General features: G+C 34.8%; 1 protein-coding gene across 1 annotated transcript in view; it reads right to left on the bottom strand.

Annotated features, from left to right (window-relative positions):
* The window catches only part of DIRC1 (disrupted in renal carcinoma 1), a 49,872-nt gene continuing 43,862 nt past the window's right edge, over positions 19,071-25,080 (bottom strand). The window contains 3 exon segments of the mRNA XM_005674557.2: positions 19,071-19,296; positions 19,299-19,391; positions 19,394-19,511. Of these exon segments, the coding sequence (XP_005674614.1) occupies positions 19,205-19,296; positions 19,299-19,391; positions 19,394-19,511 (303 nt within the window). The 3' untranslated portion in view covers positions 19,071-19,204.

A 25,080-nucleotide genomic window follows, 5' to 3' on the forward strand; every position in this document is an offset into this window, starting at 1 on the left:
GGTTAAATCTTATTACTGCCTCTTACTAGCAGTGTGACCTTAACCTTGCTATGCCTCAGCCGCTCATCTGTAAAATAAGGATAATTATAGTCACAGGGTTATTATGAAGATTAAGTGAGACCATATAGAAACATGGTTCGAAGAGCTAGTGTTAGCTGTTATTACATGCAAATATCCCATAATAGTGGTATTTATAACAGCAAACACCATAACAAACTTAAAGTCTAAAAATAATGGAATGATTAAATAAATCATAGTTCACAGATAGAATTCTGAAACCACTGTAAAATCTTTGTTGAGGAAATATTCATCTATAGATAACACTTATGGATTGAGGCAGAGTATAAAAGTTATCAAAAGTAAGGCTTCAATTAGTTCTAAGATTAGGTAAATATTCCCAAATATTTATAGGAATTTAGTGAACTATCCCTGATTTTTCCTCCATGTTAATTGTATTTTGCAAATATATACATGCACCAAATTTTCTTTTCCTTTCTTTTTCTTTTTCTTTCTTTCTTTTTTTTTGGGGGGGGGGCTGTACCCATGACATGTGGAAGTTCCTGGGCCAGTGGTCTAAACTGCACCACAGCAACAACTCAAGCCAGTGCAGTGACAATGCTGAAGCCTTAACCAGCTGTGCCATGAGAGAACTCCAACATGCACTAAATTTTTGTGTTGAGTGTATATTGATTAAATAAGCAGAAATTAATGAATTTTAAAAGTTAAGTCACTCATGAAACAAATACACAATACCTTCTTTATAATCTAAAATGTACCTTTCTTGAATTAGAGAAATTACATATATGTAACTTAGTCCAATAAGGTATATTATTGTATAATTTCAGAAAACTAATGAAAAAGAGACGATCCTAAAAACCTGCTAATATGTCTGAATGTTCATGTCCTTCAAAAATGTGTATGTTGAAAACCTCATATCCAGGTAATGGTATCAGGAGGTGGAGCCTTTGAGAGGTGATTAGGTTATGAGAGTGGAACACTCAAAATTGAGATTAGTGCCCTTATCACCATGTGAGGATTCTACAGAGTCTGCAACCCACAAGAGGCCCATCACTTGACTATGCTAGCACCCTGATCTCAGACTTTCAGCCTCCAGACCTGAGAGAAATAAAATTCTATTGTTTATAAGACACCCAGTCTTCAGCATTTTGTTATAGAAGCCCAAACAGGACTGAGATATTTCTGGAAAGGGGAGGAAAATGGTCACGGGGATGAATGATTACAGAATACTCAACAGTATATGGGAAGACAAAAGACTTTGTCTTCTCAACCTTCGGAGAAGGAAAGTTTTTCAACCAACTTTAAATCTAAAGTTGGCTGTATGAACAGTTAGAAAGTGAAGTATATGTAACTTCTGACCTCCAGGGACTGTATAAACACTTGTCTTTTATACAACCATTCTCAGGAACTTTGGGGAGGATATGCTACACAAACCTGGATGAGCAGAACAAGGGGGGATCTAGGATACAGGAAACAGCATATCCAATAAAAGAGGGAGGCAAAGAGATTCCCTCAGATGATGAGGAATGCAGATGGCAGATGTCCGCATATAGTGGCCACTGAGGGGAAAGAGTCTAGAATGGACTATATCAAACTACTCTAGGAGGGTCTTATTTTAGGTTATTAAATAGAATGCCTGATTAATTTGGATTTATTGTAACAACTTTAATACTGCCAAGATATGGGGCTTAAATAATGGAAAATAAAGAGAAAATTTTTAAAAATTGAAAAATTCAAATCATTTATTAATACCAACAAAAACAAAAGCCATACATGAAAGACCTGTAATCATAGTCTTCAATATCTAATTGTAATGTAAATGCCAGACACTAAAGTAATCAAAATACAACTTAACTATGGGCATACCCTGGACATAGTGTGGGTTTGGTTCCGGACCACCACAATAAAATGAATATCGATATAAAATGAACCATACTAACTTTCTGGTTTCCCAATACATATAAAAGTTTATGTTTATGCTATACTGTAGTCTAAATGTGCAAAAGTATTGAATCTAAACAAGTAATGTACATAGCTTATTTAAAAATAATTTATTGCTAAAAATGTCAACGATTATTTGAGCCTTGGTAAGTTGTAATCTTTGTGCTGGTAGAGAGTTTTGCCTCCATGTGATGGCTACTGGCTGATCAGGGTGGTGGTTGCTGAATATTGGGGTAGCTGTGTCAATTTCATAAGACCACACCAATGTTTTCCTCATTGTCTCTTTCTTCCATGAATGATTTCTCAGTAGCATGCAATGATTGTGACAGCATTTTACTTAAAGAACTTTCAAAATTGAAGTCAATCCTCTCAAAACCTGCCACTGCTTTATCAAATAATTTCATGTAATATTCTAAAGCCTTTGCTGTCTTTTGAATAATCTTTACAAGATCCTCAACAGGTGTAGATTCTATCTCAAGAAACCCCCTTCCTTTACTAATTCATAAAAAGCAACTCCTCATTCATTAATATTTATCCTGAGATTGCAGCAATTCAATACCATTTTCAGGCTCCAGTTATAATTCTACTTCTGCTATTTCCACCACACCGGAAGTTAATTTACCCACTGAAGAACCGAACCCTCAAAGTCATCCATGAGGGTTGGAATTAACTTCTTTCAAATTCTTGTTAAAGTTAATATTTGGACCTCTCCCTATGAATCTATATTCTTCATTGCATCTAAAATAGTGAATCCTCTCCAGAAGGTTTTCAATTTAGTTTTCCCAGATTCATTGGGAAAATCATCAGCTATGGTGACTGCAGCCTTACAAAATGTATTTCTTAAAGAGTAAGACTTGGAAATCACAATTACTCCTTGATCCATGTGCTGCAGAATTACTGCTGTGTTAGCAGGCATAAAAACAATAGTAATCTCATTGTACTTCTCCACTGAGCTCCTGAAAAACTAGAGCATTTTCAATGAGTAGTGATATTTGGAAAGGAATTTTTTTTTTTCTGAATAGTAGGTCTCAACAGTGGCCTTTAAATATTCAATAAACCATGTTGTCAACTGATGTGCTGTAATCTAGGCTTTATTTTTCCATATATAGAGTGCAGGCAGAGCAGACATCATAATTCTTAAAGGCCCTAACATTTTCAAAATAGTAAATGAGCACTGGCTTCAACTTCAAGTCACTTGCTGCATTAGCCCCTAACAAGAGAGTCAGACTCTGAAATTTTGAAGCTGGTCATTGGCTTCTCCTCTCTAGCTATGATAATCCTAGATGTCATCTTCTTCCGGTAGAAATCTGTTTTGTCTCCACTGGATATTTGTTGGGTAGTGGAGCCACTTTCATTCATTACAGTAACTAGAACTTCTGGATAATTTCCTGCAGCTTCTACATCAGCACTTACTGCTTTACCTTGCACTTTTGTATTATGGAGCTGGCTTCTTTCCGTAAACCTAATGAACTAAACTCCATTAGCGTCAAACTTTTTCGGCTTCTTCATTTTTCTTAGCCTTCATGGAATTGAAGAATTAGGGTCTTGTTCTGGATTTGGCTTTGGTCTAAGGGAATGGTGTAGCTAGTTTGATCTCTCCAGATCACTAAAACTTTCTCCATAACAGCAGTAAGGCTGTTTCACTCTATTATCATCCATGTGTTCACTGGAGTAGCACTTTTCATATCCTTTAAGAACTTTTCCTTCACATTCACAGCTTGGCTAATTGGCTCAAGAGACCTAGCTTTCTGCCCATCTCAGCTTTAGATATGCCTTCTTCACCAAGCTTTATTATTTCTAGTTTTTTTTTTTATTTAAAGTGTTACTCTTCCTATTATTTGACTGCTTAGAGGCATGGTAGGAGTATTAATTGGCCAAATTTCAATATTGTCCTATCTTAGGGAATAGAGAGAGAGAGATGAGAGAATGTCGGTTGGTGAACAGCCAGGACACACACGGTGTTTATCAGTCTTATATGGGAGCAGTCATGTAATTACAATTACAAAACAGTTGCAGTAGTAACATCAAAGATCACTGGCCACAGATCACCATAACAAACATAATAATAATACAAACATTTGAAATACTGCTAGAATTACCAAAAAGTGACACAGCAAATGCTGTTGGGAAAAAAAATGAGCCAATAGACTTGTTTGACACAGGATTGCTACAAAATATCAATTTGTGAAAATAAGCAACATCTTCAAGGTCCAGTAAAACAATGTGTACCTGTATGTTGGGAAGAAGGATACTTAGGTAAGACATAACCTAAAGGGGAGAGAAAGTGAAAGGCAACTAAAACTCCATTTCTATAGTGGTGAGTAAGTAATGCTTACAGAAATCTGAAATACATTCATCAGTACACAATAAGACTAATTGAGCATTAATATGGCTCTTATTTACCACTCTCACTTGTTCCAGGACATGCAGTCCTAAGTACTTTTCTGAACTTATTTCTGAAAAAGCAGAACAAAAGCCAGTTATCTGGACACTTCTGAATAACTCAGGCTAACAGACTCTTGGATCAATTTGGGGTCATATTTTACAGGCCCTAAAACAGAAATGAGCAAAGCATGCTTAAAAAAAAGAACGAAGGCACATGTGGCTTGCAGGATAGTGTGCTATGAAAGAAACTGAATAAGACAAGGTTCAGAGGGTACTTGGGGGTGTTATGACAACGAAACTTTCAAATGACAGTTGAATTCTTCCCCAAGACATCTGTTTCATGAGAGAAAAATCAGTGTGGATATATTATTTCAGATTATGGTTAATCACAGCCAAATGAACCCTTGTGAATACAGGAATTATGGGTTGAAACTGTAGGAAGAATCATATATTTCTTCTTTGGTTAGTATCCCTAAATTAAGCCATAATATGGGAACTTTTGCTCCTTCAGAAGTATTGGCAAGAAAGAATCTTCCCATTCTTCTGTCCCTCTCACTCTCACATACCCACATTGATTGCTGAGTCTGAGGAACGGGATTGCTGCATTCAGAGCTGAAATTTACCTTAGCTTTCTCTTGCTGCTTCTGTGCTCCATGAAGAGAACTAGTGTCCTGGGCCACTCTCAGCTGGAGGTTTGCCTGACTGTGTCCTGGCTGTTAGAGTTCTTTGTACTCATTTAAGTTCAAAATACTCATTTAGTACAAAGAAAGCCTTCATTCCTCATGTAGCTGCCTAAATTACTACAAAAGATGTAACATAACAGTAAAGACACTAAAAAATATAAACTGCTGGTTTGAGAATCTCTGCAACAAAAAATTCAAAACAGAACAGAATAAAACAAAAACATTCAAAAGCAAAATGTCTTGGTATAGATTTTTTTCATGTATGCTTGCCCCATAATCAAAGGGCTAATTTGAATTTCTATTATAAATTTTTTCTACACTTTAAAAATTTTGAAGCAACTTTAAAATTATGAAACAGCTTGCATAATATGAACTTCCTATAAATTCTGTTTCATATAATTCTGGGATAGTATTCAATTTGACTTAATGTTTATTTGATTGTATCCTTGTATTGTCCCCGTTTATTGACATCTTTTATAATATCACAGCTTGGTTAACATAATGATATTGGTACAGAGTAGGATGCACTGGGTCCATACATAGAGAAGAGTATCTGTAGTGTCAGCAGCAGAAGCCTCAGGAATCCTGACCTTGAGCCAGCAGGAGGTGACCTAAGGGCAAACAGTATTGGAGGCCAGATGTGAACTATAAAGTTAGTGACATCCAAGATGGATTTGTGTTGTAAGTAAGAATTCCTAGAATTATTAGGAAATGGGATTATGTTAAAGGAAGAGTTTATGTGAACTTCAAGTCATTGTGATTTTGTCATTAAAAGGCTGGTAAACTCACAGGATTTTGAGACCCAAGAGGAAATATCTACTGTGATATAATTGCCTTTTTTTTTTTACTACTCAAATTACTCTTCTGAGTAATTTGATATTCTTAAACTGTTTTCTGATAATGCCCGGGCATTATACACAATTATGAACCTGGAGTGAGTTCTGAAAAATGTGACTGGAACCAAAATTATATGAATTAATTTGTATTCATGACATTCCTTATTCAAAGAGATGATTGCTATTACCAGACTAGTACTTCTCCTTTTTGCCCCCTGAGATTAAAGGAGTACTATCTTATTAAATTCTAAGTTAACATTCATAATAAAAGATTGGAGAGAAAGGAAAGTGGAGGAGAAGGAGAAAAAGCTTGTTGGGGATCAAGGAAGAGTGATGACTATAGAGGATAAAGAGGATGAGAGTTGGAAGGGCAATGTTATAAATGTTGCTAGAATTTTACACTTTGATTATTTTCAGAATTCTGTGAAAAATATAGGTCAATGGTTTTTAACTGTTTACAAAATAGCTTAGTTGCTGAACTGCATTTGTTTGACTTCTAAGTGGTTCAGACACACCCAGAGAGCTAAGTAATATTACATCTATAAATAAATAAATAAATTTACTTATACCTATGAATAGATAGTTAATCCTATTTCACTCTAGAAAAATATTCATGAGCATTGCTAAAATATACTCAGGATGAAAACAGAGAAACAGCTGAAACTGTATAGTTTCTGGGAAAAGATTTTTCCAGTATTATTTCCACTAATCACAAGCCAATTATTTAATTTATCCAATACTTAACTATGTAATTCTACAAATTTTTCTTATTGAGGAATCCTTGGAAGAGGATACAGTAGTTTTATGTTTTAAGTTCTCTTGATGTTGAAATTGGATTTGCTTTTCAGGAGTCTTCTGGACACTTTTGATAATGGTAATTCTAAGCCATCTTGTACATTCTATAAACTGATAAACTACTAAAGAAAATTCTCACATAGAAAATTTTCAGTCCAGCTGTTTTCCATGTTCATGTTTCATGAACAAAATTGCTTACAATCATTAAAATAGAATTATGTGACTCATAGGAAATATTTTCTCATATTGTGAAGATTGTTAGAAATAATCATTGAACATGGGCAATCTATTTTCTTGGAGAAGGAAGACAATTTCATAAAGGTGTATAGTTCATGTGAACTTCTGGTGAAACACACTTTTCTAGAAACAAGACTTTAAAACATATATAAGTTTTATACCCTTCAGAGCTAACATATTTTCTGTGTTGATCTGAAAATTCGTTGATTGTGTCTTGCTCCACCATTTCCAAAAACTTTTAAATTCCTATTTAGCCCCACTGCTTATGCATGAATGTAAGTTACTACTGCAGTACCTTCAAGAAAGACCTTGCCATCTAGGTGCAAGGAGTGTGGTTAGCTGACAGCCTCTAGCCGTTAGAACCTGGAAGATCTGGTCACTTTTGAGCTAAGGTCCAATACCTCTAGAGCAGCCCATGCCAAATACTGCACATAGTGAGGATAGTAGGGCCTGGCGAATTCTGCACAATGAAAGACTTAAATGGCTTGTAACTTTTGCTCCAGAGCTCTCCTTTGGGTTGACTCAGATTTGGTCAAAAATGAATTATAGTCTGAGACACTCTTTGCCCAATCCTGCTTTCTCTGATTCCCTGGGTTACCTCTCAATAAATCTCTTACACTTCTAACTTCATTTCAGCATCTAACCAGAGATTATTAAATACTCCATATATCCAGCATCAAAAATACACATCTGGACCTTATTTTCACAGTTGATGATGTGAGGGGAAAGAATTCTGGACCCGTAGCCAGAGGATATGGATTTAAGTCTTGTTTCCTACATTATCTAACTTTATGCCTGGTGAAATTGTTTAACCTTTCTAATGATTAGTGTCCATGTTAGCAAATAAGTGTTTCAAAAGTTCCACGCCAAGAGATAACGTGAGGCTAAAATGAAAGCATGTATGTAATGGGGTTTCTAGAAATGCTCTAAGGCATGGGTTTATGAAATGAAATAAATGGTCATTAAACTGTAACTTTGTGCTTTTAAATCTTCCTCTCATCCCACCCCTTTTTATAGTATTGGCTTTAAAGTATTAGAGAAATGGACCAGTTCATATGAATGAACAAGATTCCCATGAACCATCAATTGAAAGAAAACATCAATGCTCGTTGATCTGTGGAGACTATTGTCTTATTTCTCCAGTATTTTAAGGCATAATGGATGCACTTTCCTGTTATCATTTATGCAAAAATATCCAAGCAGGGTGACTAAGTGCTGAGAAATCAAACAAGAGTTACATAGGCTTTCTGTACTTTTATTTCTCCAAGTCTGGTGTGGAAGTCTGCAACATAAATTGTTACAGCAAAAGTGAGAGAAAGATAAGTACACACAGGCCTTCATGATAGCACAGGGAAGGGTTGATAATTACCTATTAGGGATGGTGGGTGATTATAAAAACAAAGTGATATTTAATCTTAATGTGAAAAGGTAAATAAACATTCACCAGCCCAACAAAAGCAGCGAGTGGAAAATGTGTTTCAGGTAAGTGAACTGGCATTTGTACAAAGGTCTGGTGGTGAAAAGAGAAAAGTTCCTTTAGGTAACTTAATTTGTTGTGTTTGTATTTTGGTGTATGTAGTGTTTGTGCAGGGCAGAAGTACATGAGTACCCAGGAGAGAAGAGAGTGAAAAAAACTAATCAGGTCATGAGGGCTTTTGAACTTGATGGAACGGGAAGCAGAAAACAGTATTTAGAAGGAAGAGACAAAATTAGCTTCTTTACATTGAAGAAATTTTGCTCTGATGGTGGCATAGAGATTGGATATAAGTTGGGGGTAAAGAGGTCAAGGCTATAATAATGAAATCCTAGTAGTGCTGACATTTCTATGCAAAAAGGACAAATGCAAGTGACAGCAATGACTTGTAATTGTTGCTACCTGGATGTGGAGTAAAGAGAGTGGTACAGGACAGAAGAGGAGAATCCTTAAGTGGCTTTCTGATTTCTAGCTTAGGTGATTAGGTTGTGGCAATGCAGAAGAGGAGAGATAGTGGGGTTTTTTTGTTTGTTTGTTTGTTTTCTTTTCTTTTCTTTTCTTTTCTTTTCTTTTTAATTGGCTGCTCTTGCGGCATATGGAATTTCCTGGGCCAGGGATTGAATCCAAGCTACAACTGTGACCTATGCTACAGCTGAACAACATCAGATCCTTTAACCCACTGTATTGGACTGGGGATCAAACTTGCATCTCTGCAGTGACCCAAGCCACTGCAGTCAGATTCTTAATCCACTGTGCCATGGCAGGAACTCCTAGAGGAGAGATAGATTTTATTTATGATAAAATAAATAGATATTGTCTATTCTCAATTTTAGGAGTATGGATTAGAGTTCAGTTCTGGATTTAATAAATCTAAGTTCAGAGACCCCATCATGGCTCAGTGGTTAATGAATCCAACTAGCATCCATGAGGATGTGAGTTTGATTCCTGGCCTTGCTCAGTGGGTTAAGGATCTGGCATTGCTGTGAGCTGTGGTGTATGTCTCAGACATGGCTTGGATCTGGCGTTGTTGTGAGCTTGTGTAGGCTGGCAGTTGTAGCTCTAATTAGATCCTAGCCTGGGAACCTCCATATGCTGCGGGTGCAGCCCTAAAAAGAAAAAGGACAATAAATAAATAAATAAATCTAGGTTGTTATTAAGAAATTCCAAGATGTACATGTATAGTAGGACTTAATTCTCTTACTTAGGAGGTTTTTTTGTTTTCAGCCTAGGTTGGGGCCTGAAAGAGACTTGAGAATCAACAATATGAAAAAGCTAGTTAAAGCTGTGAGGGTCTATCAATTTGTCTGGGGGAGAGAGTTGGGTAAAAATAGAATTTTGGTGTTAGCACAAAAAGATGGTTAAAAGGAAGGTCTAATTGTAACACAAATACAAAAATGGTTCATTTTTTTTTAACCAAAAAACCAACTGCAAGTACATTTTTTGCCCTTTGGTTCAATGAAAAATTTCAATTACATGAGTTAAAGAAAAGGTCTTTATTTAATAATACATTTCCTTGAACTCATTATTTTCATAGATTGGGAATTTTGACATAAAAACAAATTTCAATAATTCTTTTTCCTCTAGCTTAATGTTTAAAGGTAAACTTGTGGCGATGACAGCCTAAGCTAAAGCTGGGGGGAAACTCCTGGCTGTTGGCAACCATGGCCTTCAGTCTTCCGGGTTGGAACCACGGATCTCTTCAGCTTTGTCCCTAACACTTGCTCCTGAGGAATCAATCTGGAACCCAAGGGAAGCAGACGTATCTGTGTCAGTAGCCCTAGCAGACGAATGCCTCCCCTTGCTCTTTGTTTGGAATGAGAACAAACACTGGAAATATAACATCATTCTTTTCTTTCAAGAGCAAGCTTCTATCTGGAATAAAGTTAAGTCCTCTTGAAACACAGCAATTAACACAGAACTGCATGTACTTATAAGACTTTGGGTCTTACAGCTTAATATTACTTGAGCACATCATACTTTTACTGCCTTTACTTTGGGCTCCACTATGGCAAACATCAGCAACTTACTTGTATTATCTTACAACCAACTGAGAAGATCACTAACATAGTCTCCTAATTTTCAGTTACTAGCATTTATCATTAGCATGCATTTAAAGTTTATTACAGTAAGGTCTTTTAATACCTGCTAGATGTCTATTTCCATTTAACTAATAGTGAAAAAACACTGGGTTTCTCTAAATACAAACTTTCTATTTACCAGCTGCTTCTAAAATGTAAGACTATACATTTTATGTCTTTTGATTCTGCTAAGCTGCCATCATTATTTTCAAATGTATTTGCTATGTTGCTTACCTTCTTTGTGCTTAAATTATAGGCAAATTTGGAAATAATGTTTTGGACTACTGGCAAGTTCTACCTTCAGTCTTAAAGTTTTCTACTGATGGAAAGAAACTAAGATAGAAATGAGATAAAATTATCCTGCCTGGATATGAAGAAATGCAATTTGTATTTAATTGCCCCATCACTGACTTCTCAAGAACAGTGAAAGATGAACAGATCTAAAGATCTTAAAAGATAGCAATATAAAAAAAAAAAAAGGATCCCATTGGTGTTGGCTATGTGACATTTCTGCAAATGTTTCCATGTGTTTGAAAATATTTTTTAACAAACATTCTGGAATAATGTGAAGAAAAATAAAGATGCTTTTGGGAGTGGGAGGAATGCTTTGGACATCATCACTTTCCAAATTCTCATTATCTCTTCAAGTATGACCTACAGCATTTATGAATAAAGTTATATAAAGACTAAAAAGTATCTATGAGATCATTTAAGTCTACTGTTCTATTGAAGGCATGGTGACCTTGCCTTACATGCATTATTCCTAGTGAATAAATAAACAGGTATATATTTATATCTATAAAAAAATCAAATTAACCATTGAGGAATTTTGAGTGATTTCTTTTCCAATAGGATTCCCTACTGCATGACTCATGAGAAAAGAACTTATTGCATAAAATATTCAGGGAATATTCAGGTAGTAGACAAAATTGTGAGATTTTTGTTCAAGTCAGTTGCAAAACATTTTATAATTTGCAGTAAGATATTTATGTAAAGTTCATCAGGTAAAATATTATTAAGGAGACTGACAAATGGACTATAATTATATATTTTTAAGAAAACATCTGCACATTTAATAGCCTGTTACTCTTGGTAAGATACATATTTTGAAGTGTAAAAAGTCAAAATATGTTTGGTCAATGAAAAATGAGCTAAAATATAAATAATTATAAAAATAAAACCAAGTAAGGAAGGTATTTAAATGATTATTTTCTTTTTTTTTTCTTTATGTTTCTGAGCAGTTAGGTAAACCCAACTCTTACTCTCTTTCTCAGAAGAGTTGATATCATTATTAACTACTGAGAAGAACTAAAACATCAGAAATCAATGTAAGGTAATATATTTCTGTGCTGGAAGAAATAGAATCAACAAGAATGATGGCCAGACTGTATGGAATCAATTATACCTGGCAATAAAACGAAAAGGATTGCGTTTCTTTTGTGCAATATTTTCCACATTGGTTCCAGCAATTTATGCATCATTAGTAACATCTGTGTCAGAAAAAAAAAAATCAGTTCAAGCTAAATCTAGTTTAGCAATGAAAAATAAAATCAGTTAAAAACCAGGAAGAGGTGGGGTGGGGGGAGAGACAGAGAGAGAGGAGAGAGAGAGCTTTGGCTCATTTGTTTTCTTACATCACCTGCAGTTTGTCCTAAGTTGTTCCAGTAACAGATCATAAAGGAAGCTGGAGAAGGCTAGATATATGAAATCTTTCTACCACATACATTGCACAGGCGTTTACTAAATACAGTCATATTTTCACTCCCTTTAGTAAACTGGAAACAATTCTTTGGATGATTCACTTGCTTAGGGGAGGCTAATTGAACAAGGACCACTAACTCCTTACTTCTGTTTGGCTGCTTTGTGTTAACAGCTACTCCTAGAGAGGAACAGCAACATGACCAGCAGATATAAGTTATCTTTTACTGCAACATTTCCACTAAGATAATATGTTCAATGTTTGTCTTATTTATATACACACATAGTTCTTCATGGGAAGTAAATGTAATGACTAGTCCTACAAGTAAATTCTTTTTTCTTTGCTTTGGTTGGAGGGCAAGTTCAATCCTAGTTTGTCACCTACATTGTAAGCCTGGACTTCGGTATTGTCCTGTTGTGAGCAAAATTTCAGTGGGAATGGGCCCTGCCTGACAAGAGTATTTTGGCCCATGCTAAATGCCTGAATGTTTTTTGTAAAAACATTTTTTTTTTTCAACTGTAGCCTTTCAAGGTACCAGCATTAATGCTTCAAGGAAGCACATCTTTAAAGGTTTTACCAAAAGAACACAAAGCATGTTCACTGCCATTTATTTATCATTATTTCAGTTCCTACTATATGCCAGGCATAGCGTTTCTTGCAGAAGTTAAAAACAAAAAACAACTATGAAATTTTAATAAGGACAAAATAGAAAATAAATTTCAAACTGTAGCAAAATAAGAAATACTTGAGGGTATGCCTATCTCCATGTTTAGCCGCCTGCGGATCATCATGTAAAACCTGTTGCTAAAATGAATATCTTAATTTTGAGGTTAACAGTTCTTTGTTCTGGAATATCTTAGGCAGTTCAGAGTAAGCTAATGTGACTTAGAGGCTAAAAACTGAGTATCTCTGGCAGTCAAAATCATTTCAAAGATTGGTTTGGAATGAACTCACTATTTACGGATACTACATCATATGCCTTGGCTATTTCCTGGCAATGGGAACTAGAAAGACTTCTCATTTGAATTTAATAATATGGGTGTGGCAATCCTATTGAAATGACTAATTAGGGCTGGCACGTGCACTGGCCCTTTGGATAGTATTAGAAGATACTCTCCTGTCTTTTCATGTGGAAACAGGGCCATAGTCACAAGACATGTAGATACAGACATGACATTGACTCAGTGACTTTTCATCTCCATGGCACTCTCAGCTGATATGCAGGCTACCTATCAGACAGGTTGGAGAGAAGTCAAATAAAAAAACCTTTTAGTTGTTGGAAGATATAAATTTTTATTTTTCTAATACATTCTGTCACTTTGTATCTGGTAAGAATAATTGTTGTAGACTGGAATAAGGCTAGGATAAAAAAAAGCAGTCATTTAAGAACTATATTTTGCAGGAATTATTTTCTAACTGCTTAATAGGATCTTCTTGAACGATTTCATAAAAACCAAAAAACTAATAAATATCTTAACTTCTTAAATGTCAGTATATGAATGTTAAGAGAAGATGCAGGTAATAAATCTAGAGGAAACATTGTCTCGAAACTATCAGGACTGCTATGGCTGCAACTTGAATAATTTGGAACAAAACATGTATGTACTGGCCAAGAATGTTAAAACTTAAGAAACCTGTTAACATTGGGCTAGTTGAAAGATATCTTGAGGCTTTCCATTTATAGGAACAATCTCACCTCCCACTATATAAACAATATTTTTCTCTGATCTGCAGTCTGCAGTTAAATGCATTCCTTTGACATTCTGAATATGAGTATATGTAAGCATGATAACCTGCTGGATGGCATGAAAAAACCACACATAAATGCAATTGGTCTAACTAAAACATACTTGCAGTTCATTCTCATTTTCTATTGTACAACACTAAAATATCGACTATTTTTTATTCTATTAAAATTAAGCAATTGTTTTCCCATTTCCCTGCTTTAACGGGGTAAAAATAATGATCCACTTTCAAAAAATGAAAAGGAAATTCCAGGTTCTGAGAATCTAACATTCGAAGTAACTAACATAACAAAACTTATCTAAGATTTTTATTTTCATTAGAATTGTTTCATTTTTAAAAATCTATAGATTGGTCTATTTTAAACAAAAATTTCCCTCAGTTTTATCCAAACAGTGATGCTTTCGAGTATACACATTGAGTGTATATTTATTTTTTAGCATGCCAGTGTGACATTAGAGCAAAAATTTCCAAGGATATTTAGAACTTGAACTTAACTTTTAAAATCTTTTTGTAGGACGTAACTGTTATTCCGAGTTTCTTAATGACAAGAAGAACAGAACCAGATTTTGGAATACAGATACCACAAATCATTTGCAAAACACACACAGAGGAGAGTCTTTCTATTTCTTTATTCTAAAGAATATGGACTTTCTCTATGTACAGGTATGATGGGACCTTTGCCCTAGATTTCCCCAAATGGATGTGTCAAGGTGAAAGACAATAGAGGGGAAATGCATGGGTGCTTATATTTGGTATTGGGTGACAAATATTTGGTGAAAGGAACACAGAAAATTGTGAGCTGTCCAACAGCCACAGCAATAAAGATATGCACAGTTTGTTTTTTGTTTGTTTGTTTTTTAGGGTTACTAATGAAGGGAAATGAAAACTTGAGTACTTGAGTACTTGAGCACTTGCTTGAGTCTATTCCTTGGACCAGGTCAGGGCAACAGGGCAGATATGCTAGAATCACTGGCTTGCTTAGTGGCTGCATTAGTACCAGTGCAGACAGTCAGCCAAACTCAATCAATTTCTTACTCTGTGCTTGGGTACAATTTGATCCTTTCTTTTTTATTCATCCAACCACTCTTTATTGAATGGATAGCGTGTGTACTGTGTGAGTTACTGGAGATGTTGGGATAGAAAAGTACATACATGTTCTTAACTCAGTTAGCTTACCTTCAGGGGAGGCTAGTTTGTAAATAAACAAGTAGAGCCCATGTGGGAAGCTAGTATTTCACCCACAGCTACTTTGAGGCTGAACCCAACACACTCTCATATTTCGACTCTTTCATCACTACCACCAGGACAGTTGCAACTTTGGAAGTACTTCTGTATGTAATGCATTTTCTTTTTCTCAACCTGGAATCACTTTTTTAAAATCTGAGAGTTCAGTTTTATTTTCTAGGCTCTTTATCTCGCTACTGTTCTTGGTCTATTTACTCCACTTACTCCCTTTCGCCTCTTTTATGGCATCATGCAATTTTGTACCAGCCCTCAACTTGCCTTCCCCCTTTGACAAAATTAAAATTAACCTGGCTGTTATCTTCCTTGAGTAATATTTCACCAACTTAGAAGCATCTTAGACCACAACTCCAGCAACTTATGAGAAAGCACTTGCTCTTTTAGGAGCAGGGTTTGAATCCTTTGTAAGAAAAATCACATTTCTCTATGCTAATAACACAAAATAGCAATACTTGCCTATACAGAAGTTTTTGTAATGTTAAATAGAAAAAGCTTTTAGTCTCTCCTGAGACAATAAGGAAAGATTTCACAGAGGAGGTAGCTGTTGACAAGATTTAAAGGACGAGCAAAGGTTCACTGAGCAGAAAGGCAGTGGAAGTAGCCTGGAGGTACAGCCTCAGTGCCTCCAATTCCTTTCCTCTCACAGATGCTAGAAAACTCTAGACTCTTGTCCCTCTCCTTTGTTCCTTCCTCTGTTGCACTTCCCATCATTATACTGTCCTGCTTCTCTGCTTAGCCCTTAGCTAGAGGAATGCATGATCTCTCCCAAGGAGGAGGTAACTTGTAGGTTTTTTTCTTTTTTTCTGGCTCAGAATGGAAGACAGGGAATAAAACTCAACATTTCTTCAATTTGCCTAATTGTTATAGTGTCTGTGGCAGGGATGGATGATATATATATATTGAGAGGAGCAGCAGGAGAAGAGTCCATATGGTCAAAACAGAGGAACATAAGGGGACATGGGACATTTTGAAGGATCAGAGGAGACAAAGGCACAGAGAGACTTGTGGAGTTAAAGATATAGTACTGGTCTTTCCCATGTGTCAGTGATTCATGCACAAAGAAGACTTAACTACATAGCAGGGAAATTTGCCAAGAAATATAAATAACAACCAAAAAAGATACATTAAAAATCAGAGTCCCCGTTGTGGTGCAGCAGAAATGAATCTGACTAGTATCCATGAGGATGTAGGTTCCATCCCTGGCCTCATTCAGTGGGTTAAGAATCTGGCGTTCCATGAGCTGTGGTGTAGGTCGCAGATGCGGCTCCAATCCCACGTTGCTTCGGCTGTGGTGTAGGCCAGCAGCTGTAGCTTGGATTTGACCCCTAGCCTGGGAAGCTCCATATGCCATGCATGCAGCCCTAAAAAGCAAAAATAAATTAAAAATAAGTAATAATAGGAAGGCAACATTTATATAAACTGCTTTAAGTTTTTACTACTTAACTTTGATGGATATAATGCACGTGCAAAGCACTAAATGTCACAGCAATATTTTTAGAAGTGTTTTTTTTTAATTTCAGAAGTGTTTTAAATTTCCTCATCAATATCTTTAGTAATACCACTGAACATCAAATTCATGAATATATGTGTGTCCCCATCTTAATTTTACGCTCCAAGAGCAATTATTCACTAATCAATGGATTACTAAAGAATTCCATTTAATCATAAGTTCCTCTGGGAATTACATATTGATTTGAAAAATTGATTTGAAAATAAGTATTGATTTGAAAACTTTTAAGGAACACAATTGTAAAAAGAAAAAGAGAAAACATGAAATTTTAAGGCAAAATTTAAGTATTAGTCCTCTGTAATGTGCACAAAATGCTGAATTATCAATGAAATTTTTTTAACCCACCAGAATTGGAATTAGTTTTTCTTATCCCTTGCCTCCTCTGAGCTTTGTTTTATCTCCTACAAGGTTTACCACTTTTGTCTAATATCTTTATTGTTTCTTCTATACAAATCTGCTTCCCCAGCTAGATTTTTGTGGTCCAAGCAATGTCATATTTATTTTTTCCATACTAAAGGTATAACAAATACTTTCTGACATGAACATGGGAGGGATCAAGGTACATACTGGAATTTAGACAGAAATTGAAGGAGACAAGATAGGAAAAAAGAGTATGTTATAACTGCAGCTGTTTTAAGAGTTATCTCAGGAATAATTTAAACTAGATCTATGTTACTTGGTGTTGATTTCCAAGTCAATAAGCCTATATATTCCAAATGTTTCTATTTTACTTTAGTAAGAAGAAAATCACAGGCATATTATAAACATGGCATATTATGCAGCATAACATTTTAAATGTCATCTAAATGGAGTGAGGGAATGTGTTTTTTGAATAAATAATTCAATCCAGAAATGTGAGTAAATAATTGAATAAATGATTGAGTAAAAAACTGAATCCACTACGTGTTTGTAAAACAACACCAGGTGCAGATAATGGCAAATAAATTCAAGGTTTAGACTCTCAAAACAAGCGATTTACATTCTAAATAAATATTTTTAATATATACTTTTAGTCAAATTTCTTTACTAAAAATCCATCCAATTTCTGTTCCTTCCAACATTATGAAAAAAAAGCCATTTTCTGATACCCACATTAGAGCTGATATTATGGAGTTCCTGTTGTGGTTCAGTGGGTTAGGTACCTGACGTTATCTCTGTGAGAATGAGGGTGCAATCCGTGGCCTCACTCAGAAGGTTAAGGATTTGGCATTACTGAAAGCTGCAGTATAGGTCACAGATACAGCTTGCTTCCATGGCTGTAGCATAGGCCTCACCCGCAGCTCCGATTTGACTCCTAGCCTAGGACGTTCCATATGTTGCATGTGCAGCCATAGGAAAAAAAAAGAGTTGACAATATGTCTTTTTTTAAAAAAATAATTATCGGAGTTCCTATCGTGGGTCAACAGCAATGAATCTGACTAATATCCATGAGGACACAGGTTCTATCCCTGGCCTCACCAGTGGGTTAAGGATCTGGCTTTGTTGTGAGCTACAGTGTAAGTTGCAGACACGGCTCAAATCCTGCGTTGCTGTGGCTGTGGTGTGGGACAGCGGCTACAGCTTGGTTTCGATCCCTGGACTAGGAACCTCCATGTGCCATGGGTGTGGCCCTAAAAAAATAATAATAATTGTTAGTATGATGAGTTAAAAATTGTTTCTAATTATTTTAATATATGTTTTTCAAATTTTAGTGAGGCCGAGCTTCTTTTAAATGATTATAGGCCATTATTATTTCATCTATTGTGAGATGTCTATTCATATTTTGGCTGCTTCCCATTGAATTTTTACCTTTAAAAGAAGAATTTTAGATCTTTTAAAGTATATTTTAACTGTTTATTGTATATACTGCAAATATTTACTTAGCCTTTTCATTTATCTTTTAAACTATTTAAAAATATACATTGTATATAGATATTTTATTTTTACACAGGCTGATGTATCTGTCTTCTGTTTTAGAGTTTGCATTTTGAGTGTTAATTACTATGACCTCCAATCACATACCTCAAAATTATGATTATAATCATAATTCTCAGTTCTGCAGTTAATGTGGTTAATGTCATATTATATAGGTTTTAAAATAAATATTCCATCTTTAATTGAAATTCATTTTTATTTTGTGAATATTTTAGGGTAAGGATTAACTTTACATTTTTCTCTAGATGACTGTCAGCCACAGAGTTCCCTGGTGGCTCAGTGGGTTAAGGATTCTGTGCTATCACTACTGTGGCTGGGGTTGCTGCTGTGGTGTGGGCTCAATCCCTGGTCCAGGGACTTCTGCATGTTTTGGGTGAGGCCAAAAAAAAAGAAAGAGAAAAAAACAAAACAAGAAAATCAGTCAAATATCCCAACACAGTTCAATGTCATTCCTTTTTTTTTTTTTTCTTTAAAAAAGAATTCCAGAACAATTAAGGAGGACATATGGAATGGACCTATCTGAGAATGGTTTTGGATGAAGGGAAAATCAACACAGATTTTGGGGGTAATGAAAGTACAGATTAGAAGGAGATGACATGGTGCGCAGTAGCAGGTATTAGAGTTCATTGAGGTTTGGTTGATTTTATCAGATCTGTTTCCTAAGTGAGCTGCAATGGCTTAGCCTCACACTATTCAACGAAGACCTAGTAGCAAGACAATCTTTTTTTGTTGGTTGCAGAACTGGGTGCCTGAGATGACGGACAGCTCCACTGCAGCAACAAGAGAAGGAGTCTGAATATTCTGGATCGGTGTGCACATGTGGTGGGCATTGCTGGTGGCATGTAACAGGAAACAGGCTGGCTGCTCCCTTGATTTGTGGTGGGCAGTGATGTTTGCAGGCTGCATGTAAGCCTCAAGCATTTGTTGGAGTGGGTGGCCAGGCCATGTTTCTTCTACATGAGTCAGAAGAAACAGACCCACTGAGAATAGTATATAAGTTCACTACATAAAATTTACAAATACGTGTTTGGAAGATTTCTGTAAGAGGGATGGGAGTAGACTGGGGTCTAAGACCAAGTAAATAGGGTATGTTACATAAATGGAGTTGTAATAACTTCTATTCATCAATGTAAATACTGCTTATGTTTCCAAGAACATTTGGAATATCTTACGAGAATAAATTGTTTGAAGCCAAAGTAGAATTTTTCCCCCCAATATTGAAGGTTACAAAGGATTTCTGATTCATTTATGTAACTTGGTTTTAGATGAATTGCTGAAATTTAGTGTCATTTTAATTTTTAGTATTGTTTAGTGTAGTGTGTACAAAATTACCTAGGAAATTTAAATTTTATTTACTGCAAGATAAAAAGTATACTTTAATACTTTTAGAAATTTTCATTTTACAGAATTATAGACCCAGAGATTTTTCTTACATCTGCATTTTCTTACCACCCTTAATCTTAGCATCTGAGTTGACTTAAATTTGAAATCCCAAGTCTAAATTAACATACATTTGTTTTTGTCTTCTTAGGAACAGTTTTGAATCATCAAGTTGTCTTTATCTCAAATGGCAACAGTTATGAGCCCAACTTAACACCATGAGTGACTTTAAACATACTTGTTGATGTAAACATCATTGTGTATTGGAAATGAAAGAGAAACTTGTGGCAGAATCAGATTCAGGAGAAAACAACCTAAAATGCAACTGAATATTTGCAAATATTGAGTGCAAAGGAAGATTTATGTGCATCATCTCCAGGCTTCCTGATACACAAATTGATAAACTGGGGCAAACAAGATAAACTGAGTTCTTTCTAAAGCATAGCTCATTTGTGCAGAGCTGTGCAAGACTCCAGGCCCTGAATTCTAATACTCCAGGATTTTTTTTTCTGATGTTTATTCACCTGTTTAGATGTAATATGTTCCAATCTTCAAATTTAAATAATGTTTGATTGATATGCCTTATTATAGACATTTTATAGTTTAGGGTTGAGTATGGGTTTTAAAATGGATGGTACAGAACAAATCCTAACTATTGTTTCCTAGCTGTATGACTCTGACATGACATTTGGTCTCCCTAAGCTTCTCTTTCTCCCGTTGCAAAAATGGGCATTGTTGTAATTTTATCTACCAAAAAAAAATTTGTGGGGCTCTAATGAGGTAATCTCTTTAAAGGACCTATATTAGTCCCTACATATGTTGATCACTGATTTATTTTCATTACAGTCTCAAACTTTTCTAGTCATTTTGACTATTCTTTAGCACTTATTATTTTCAATTGTATTCTGTTTTTCTGTATAATCTTTGATATATAATCTGACTCATTCTGGAAATTAGCATATACCTCAACTCAGATCAAGAATTTTTTATGAATCCTCAGGAAGGGTCCGTTTTCCTTTGAAATTATAAAATTAAAATAGCATTATTTTACATATCTTAGAAATATTGAAAGCACTTTAGTCATTCCAGGGAATATTTATTACCTTGCCTTTTAGTAAAAGAAGATATCACTTGCATATTCCAGAAATAAAATCATGGGCTGTATATGCACCACACTCAGATTCTGAAGCATGTTATATGTATATAATAAATACATTGTATATCTTTGCAGTTCTTTGACTAAGCATATATGTAATTCCACAGATTGTTTAATTTCATGATTTTTTTTTCCAAATTTGTTTTTATGTAATTGTCATCTGCTTTATATACAGCCATTTTTACAACTCTGGGAAACATCTAAGTATATTTCTGAAATTTATAATCTGAGAGTTTGGTTCAAAAAAAACCATTTGTCTCTTAAAAAATTGTTCTTGTCAGGTACTGTGGTAGATATTGGAGATAAAAGAAAGGGAAAATGGTTTCTCAAAATGCTTACAAATATGATGGTTTATATGTATTGTATTAGAGACAAGTGCTTATATATCTAGGATGTTAAAAAGACAATGTAGGGAAAGAGCTATTCTAAACTAATAACGTGAGTGGTTTTATTTATTTATTCCTGCCAAATTTATCTGCATTTTATTTATTATTATTATTATTTTTTATTACTCAAATGAATTTATCACATCTGTAGTTGTATAATGATCATAGCAATCCAATTTCACAGGATTTCCATCCCATAACCCAAGTACATCCCTTCACCCCCTGAACTGTCTCCTCCGGAGACCATAAGTTTTTCAATGTCTGTCCTACAAAGAAGTTCAGTCTGTCCTTGGTTTTAAATCTGTGTTTCTATATTGGTAAAGTTGACTTGACTTAACCTGCAAATTCTTATTTTTCTGCACATGAAACTCAAGATATAAGTTAGCACAGGATTTCCCATCGTGGCTCAGCCAATGGTTAAGGAACCCAACTAGGATCCATGAGGATTGGGGCTGATTCTCGGACTTGCTCAGTGGGTTATGGATCCTGTATTGCCATGAGCTGTGGTGTAGGTCACAGACTCTGCTCGGATTTGGTGTTGCTGTGGCATAGGACAGCAGCTGTAGCTCCGATTTGACCCCTAGCCTGGGAACCTCCATATGCCACAAGTTCAGCCCTAAAAAGTTAGCACAGAGAGGTGAGATGGTTAACACTCTGGCTCTAGGTTCTGCAGTCAGACATAGCTGGGTGTAATGACTCCTTATTTACAATTTATTTGGGTAAACTGGGAAAACTTTCTAACTTCTTCAGTAGTCAGTGTTCATGTACTGAAAGTACACATAGGATTTCTATGTGGATCAAATTAGAAGTGATAAGACATGCAAATATCTTAGCACAGTGTTGGATACAAAGTTGGCACTCACTAAATGTTAATTATAATTTTATGATATGAAATGTCAACATAAATGTCTACCATCAGTGAACGACAATGTTTATTTTTGTATCTTAATTTTTGTTCTTTTGTGTACTTTTCAAATCTTTGGTAAATAAGACTAGACAGTCTCACAGAAATAAGAATCTTTTAAGTGGCCTCACACAAAACATGATATATTCTTGACACATACTTCATTTTCATGATTGACATAAGTTCATGGAAATCATTATAAACAGCGGGATAGCACAGGAAAAAAAAATGACCTTTTGAACTTACATTCTAAATATTCCTAATCACAAAATATTCTTTTGTTTCTAAGAATATAGTCAATGTGGTTATTGTTTTTTTAAAATGCGGTTGTTAATTTTATAAAATATTTGCCAAATTCTCTTACAGTAAATAATAAAAAGGAGCTCTGTATAACTGTGTAAGTTCGAAGTCAAATAGGGCTTCTTGCCAGTGACACAAAATAGAATGCCATTATGTTTAACAACATGCAGTCTATTATTCAAGGAAGAACATAGATGGATCAGAATTCCTACTGGATGAAAATGTTAAATATCATCCTGTATAATACTGACTGTTCAAAAACTGATTTTAAAGCATATGTAATTTAGACCTAACAATGATAAACTTAAAAATTAAATAATGTGCCATCTGAAGCAAGTAATAGTCACTCTATCCAAATTATTTATTCTAAAAGAAAAAAAGTAAAAAGAAAAAATAGTAAAAAAATTTAAAATTAAAAAAATGAGAAACAAAAGAAAAAATAGAAATAAAAATATTTTTAAAAAATTAAAAAAGAAAGAAAAAATACAAAATATTTCTTCTATAGCCAATGGAGCAATATAAAGCTGATGCCATTAAAAAAAAGCAATTGTGGAGTTCCCGTCGTGGCGCAGTGGTTAACGAATCCGACTAGGAACCATGAGGTTGCGGGTTCGGTCCCTGCCCTTGCTCAGTGGGTTAACGATCCGGCGTTGCCGTGAGCTGTGGTGTAGGTTGCAGACGCGGCTCGGATCCTGCGTTGCTGTGGCTCTGGCGTAGGCCGGTGGCTACAGCTCCAATTCGACCCCTAGCCTGGGAACCTCCATATGCCGCGGAAGCGGCCCAAGAAATAGCAACAATAACAACAACAACAACAACAACAACAACAACAACAAAAAAACAATTGTAACTATTAAATTTAAAGTTATATATTTCTGGTTAACTTGATGTGAGTTGAATTGTCAAACTCTTAAAATTCATTTTTATTCTTGTTATTTGTAATATACCAGAACTTATGAAATTTCTAAAATTCTAAATTACATTATGACAAAATATTTTTCTTCTTAGCTAACAGTGTATTCTTATTCAGAAACAATGGAGTTTTAGGACTGAAGTGGGTTGGGACAAGGAAAATGATGAAAATGAAACATGAACAATGAAAAATATAAAACGTCTTTTAAAGTTATTTTAAATATTTATCACACTTCTGGATTTCATTTTTATTACATTTCAGTGAAGTACTTAGAAGTACCATCTGGATCTCCAAATCATCCTTTTATATAATAATTTCTTTAGTACTTTGTGAATATGTCCTTCAGACTTAGACCTCAGAAATGATGATAAACAAAGGCACCAATATTAATTTGAACATAGTTTCTGACATTTAAAATATAACACAGCTATGAAAAATATTTACTCTATACTTCATTTATTGAGATAGTAATTTTTTTCTACATTTTATCAAAGAAATTTGAATTATGTATTTAATAAAATTTTCCACAGTTTATAATTTTAAATTAAAATGACACAATGCAGTACTGCAAAAATATAATTTTCAGGTTTATTCGGAAATGTTTGTATAATGGTGGAGTAATTTAATAATATAAAAATAGGATAAAATTATATATAAAAAGAGAAGTGTAATATTGAGCAAGATTTCCCCATTAATAAGCTATTAAAAAAACCCCAGAAAACTAAATTTAAAGGAAGTACGAGAAAAGAAATGATAAAGATAATTGGAAAGATGGCAAATTATAAGAAAAAATAATAAAAAAGTTATTGTTTAGAAGTTAAATAAAATTGATAACCCCTTACCTAGACTTGTCAAGAAAAAACAAAAAAAGAAGAAATGAAAAATCCATTGTAAAAAGTGAAAAAAATTAGAATCCTTCCCAACTGATTTTATGTGAGTTGGGATGTATTCTAATTGAAAAACCTGACAAAGATACTATAAAAAAAAGGAAATTGCAGAATAACCTTCTTCATGAACAAGGATGTAAATATCCTTAATAAAATATTGACAAATTGAGTCTAGAAATATTGTAAAAATACAATAATTTGTGATCAAAAAAATTTATCCCAAGGATTAATGTTAGGTGATCTGAATATTGATTTATAAAATGAAAGACATTACTAGAAAATTAAACCAAAGCATACAATCTCTTAAAACATGCAAGGAAAAGCATTTGACAAATCCAAATGCCATTCATGGTTAGAAGCTCTTGGCAGAATAAGAACAGAAGGGCATTTCTGCCACCTAACAGAGAACCTCAATGAAAATTATAGCTGAGAAAGCAGTTTCCAATTCTGCATGTAAGGAGCTTGGAAGTTACCACTTCATCTAACAATAAGTAAAAAGGTAAGCAGATTAAATAAACAATAACCCTTGTTGGATCCATGGAGAGCAGAGGACACAGGGCAAACTGCTGTCCCCAAGACCAGAGAAGGGAGTCATGGTT

The sequence above is a fragment of the Sus scrofa genome, chromosome 15 (genome assembly GCF_000003025.6).
Source record: "Sus scrofa isolate TJ Tabasco breed Duroc chromosome 15, Sscrofa11.1, whole genome shotgun sequence".
NCBI lineage: Eukaryota > Metazoa > Chordata > Mammalia > Artiodactyla > Suidae > Sus > Sus scrofa.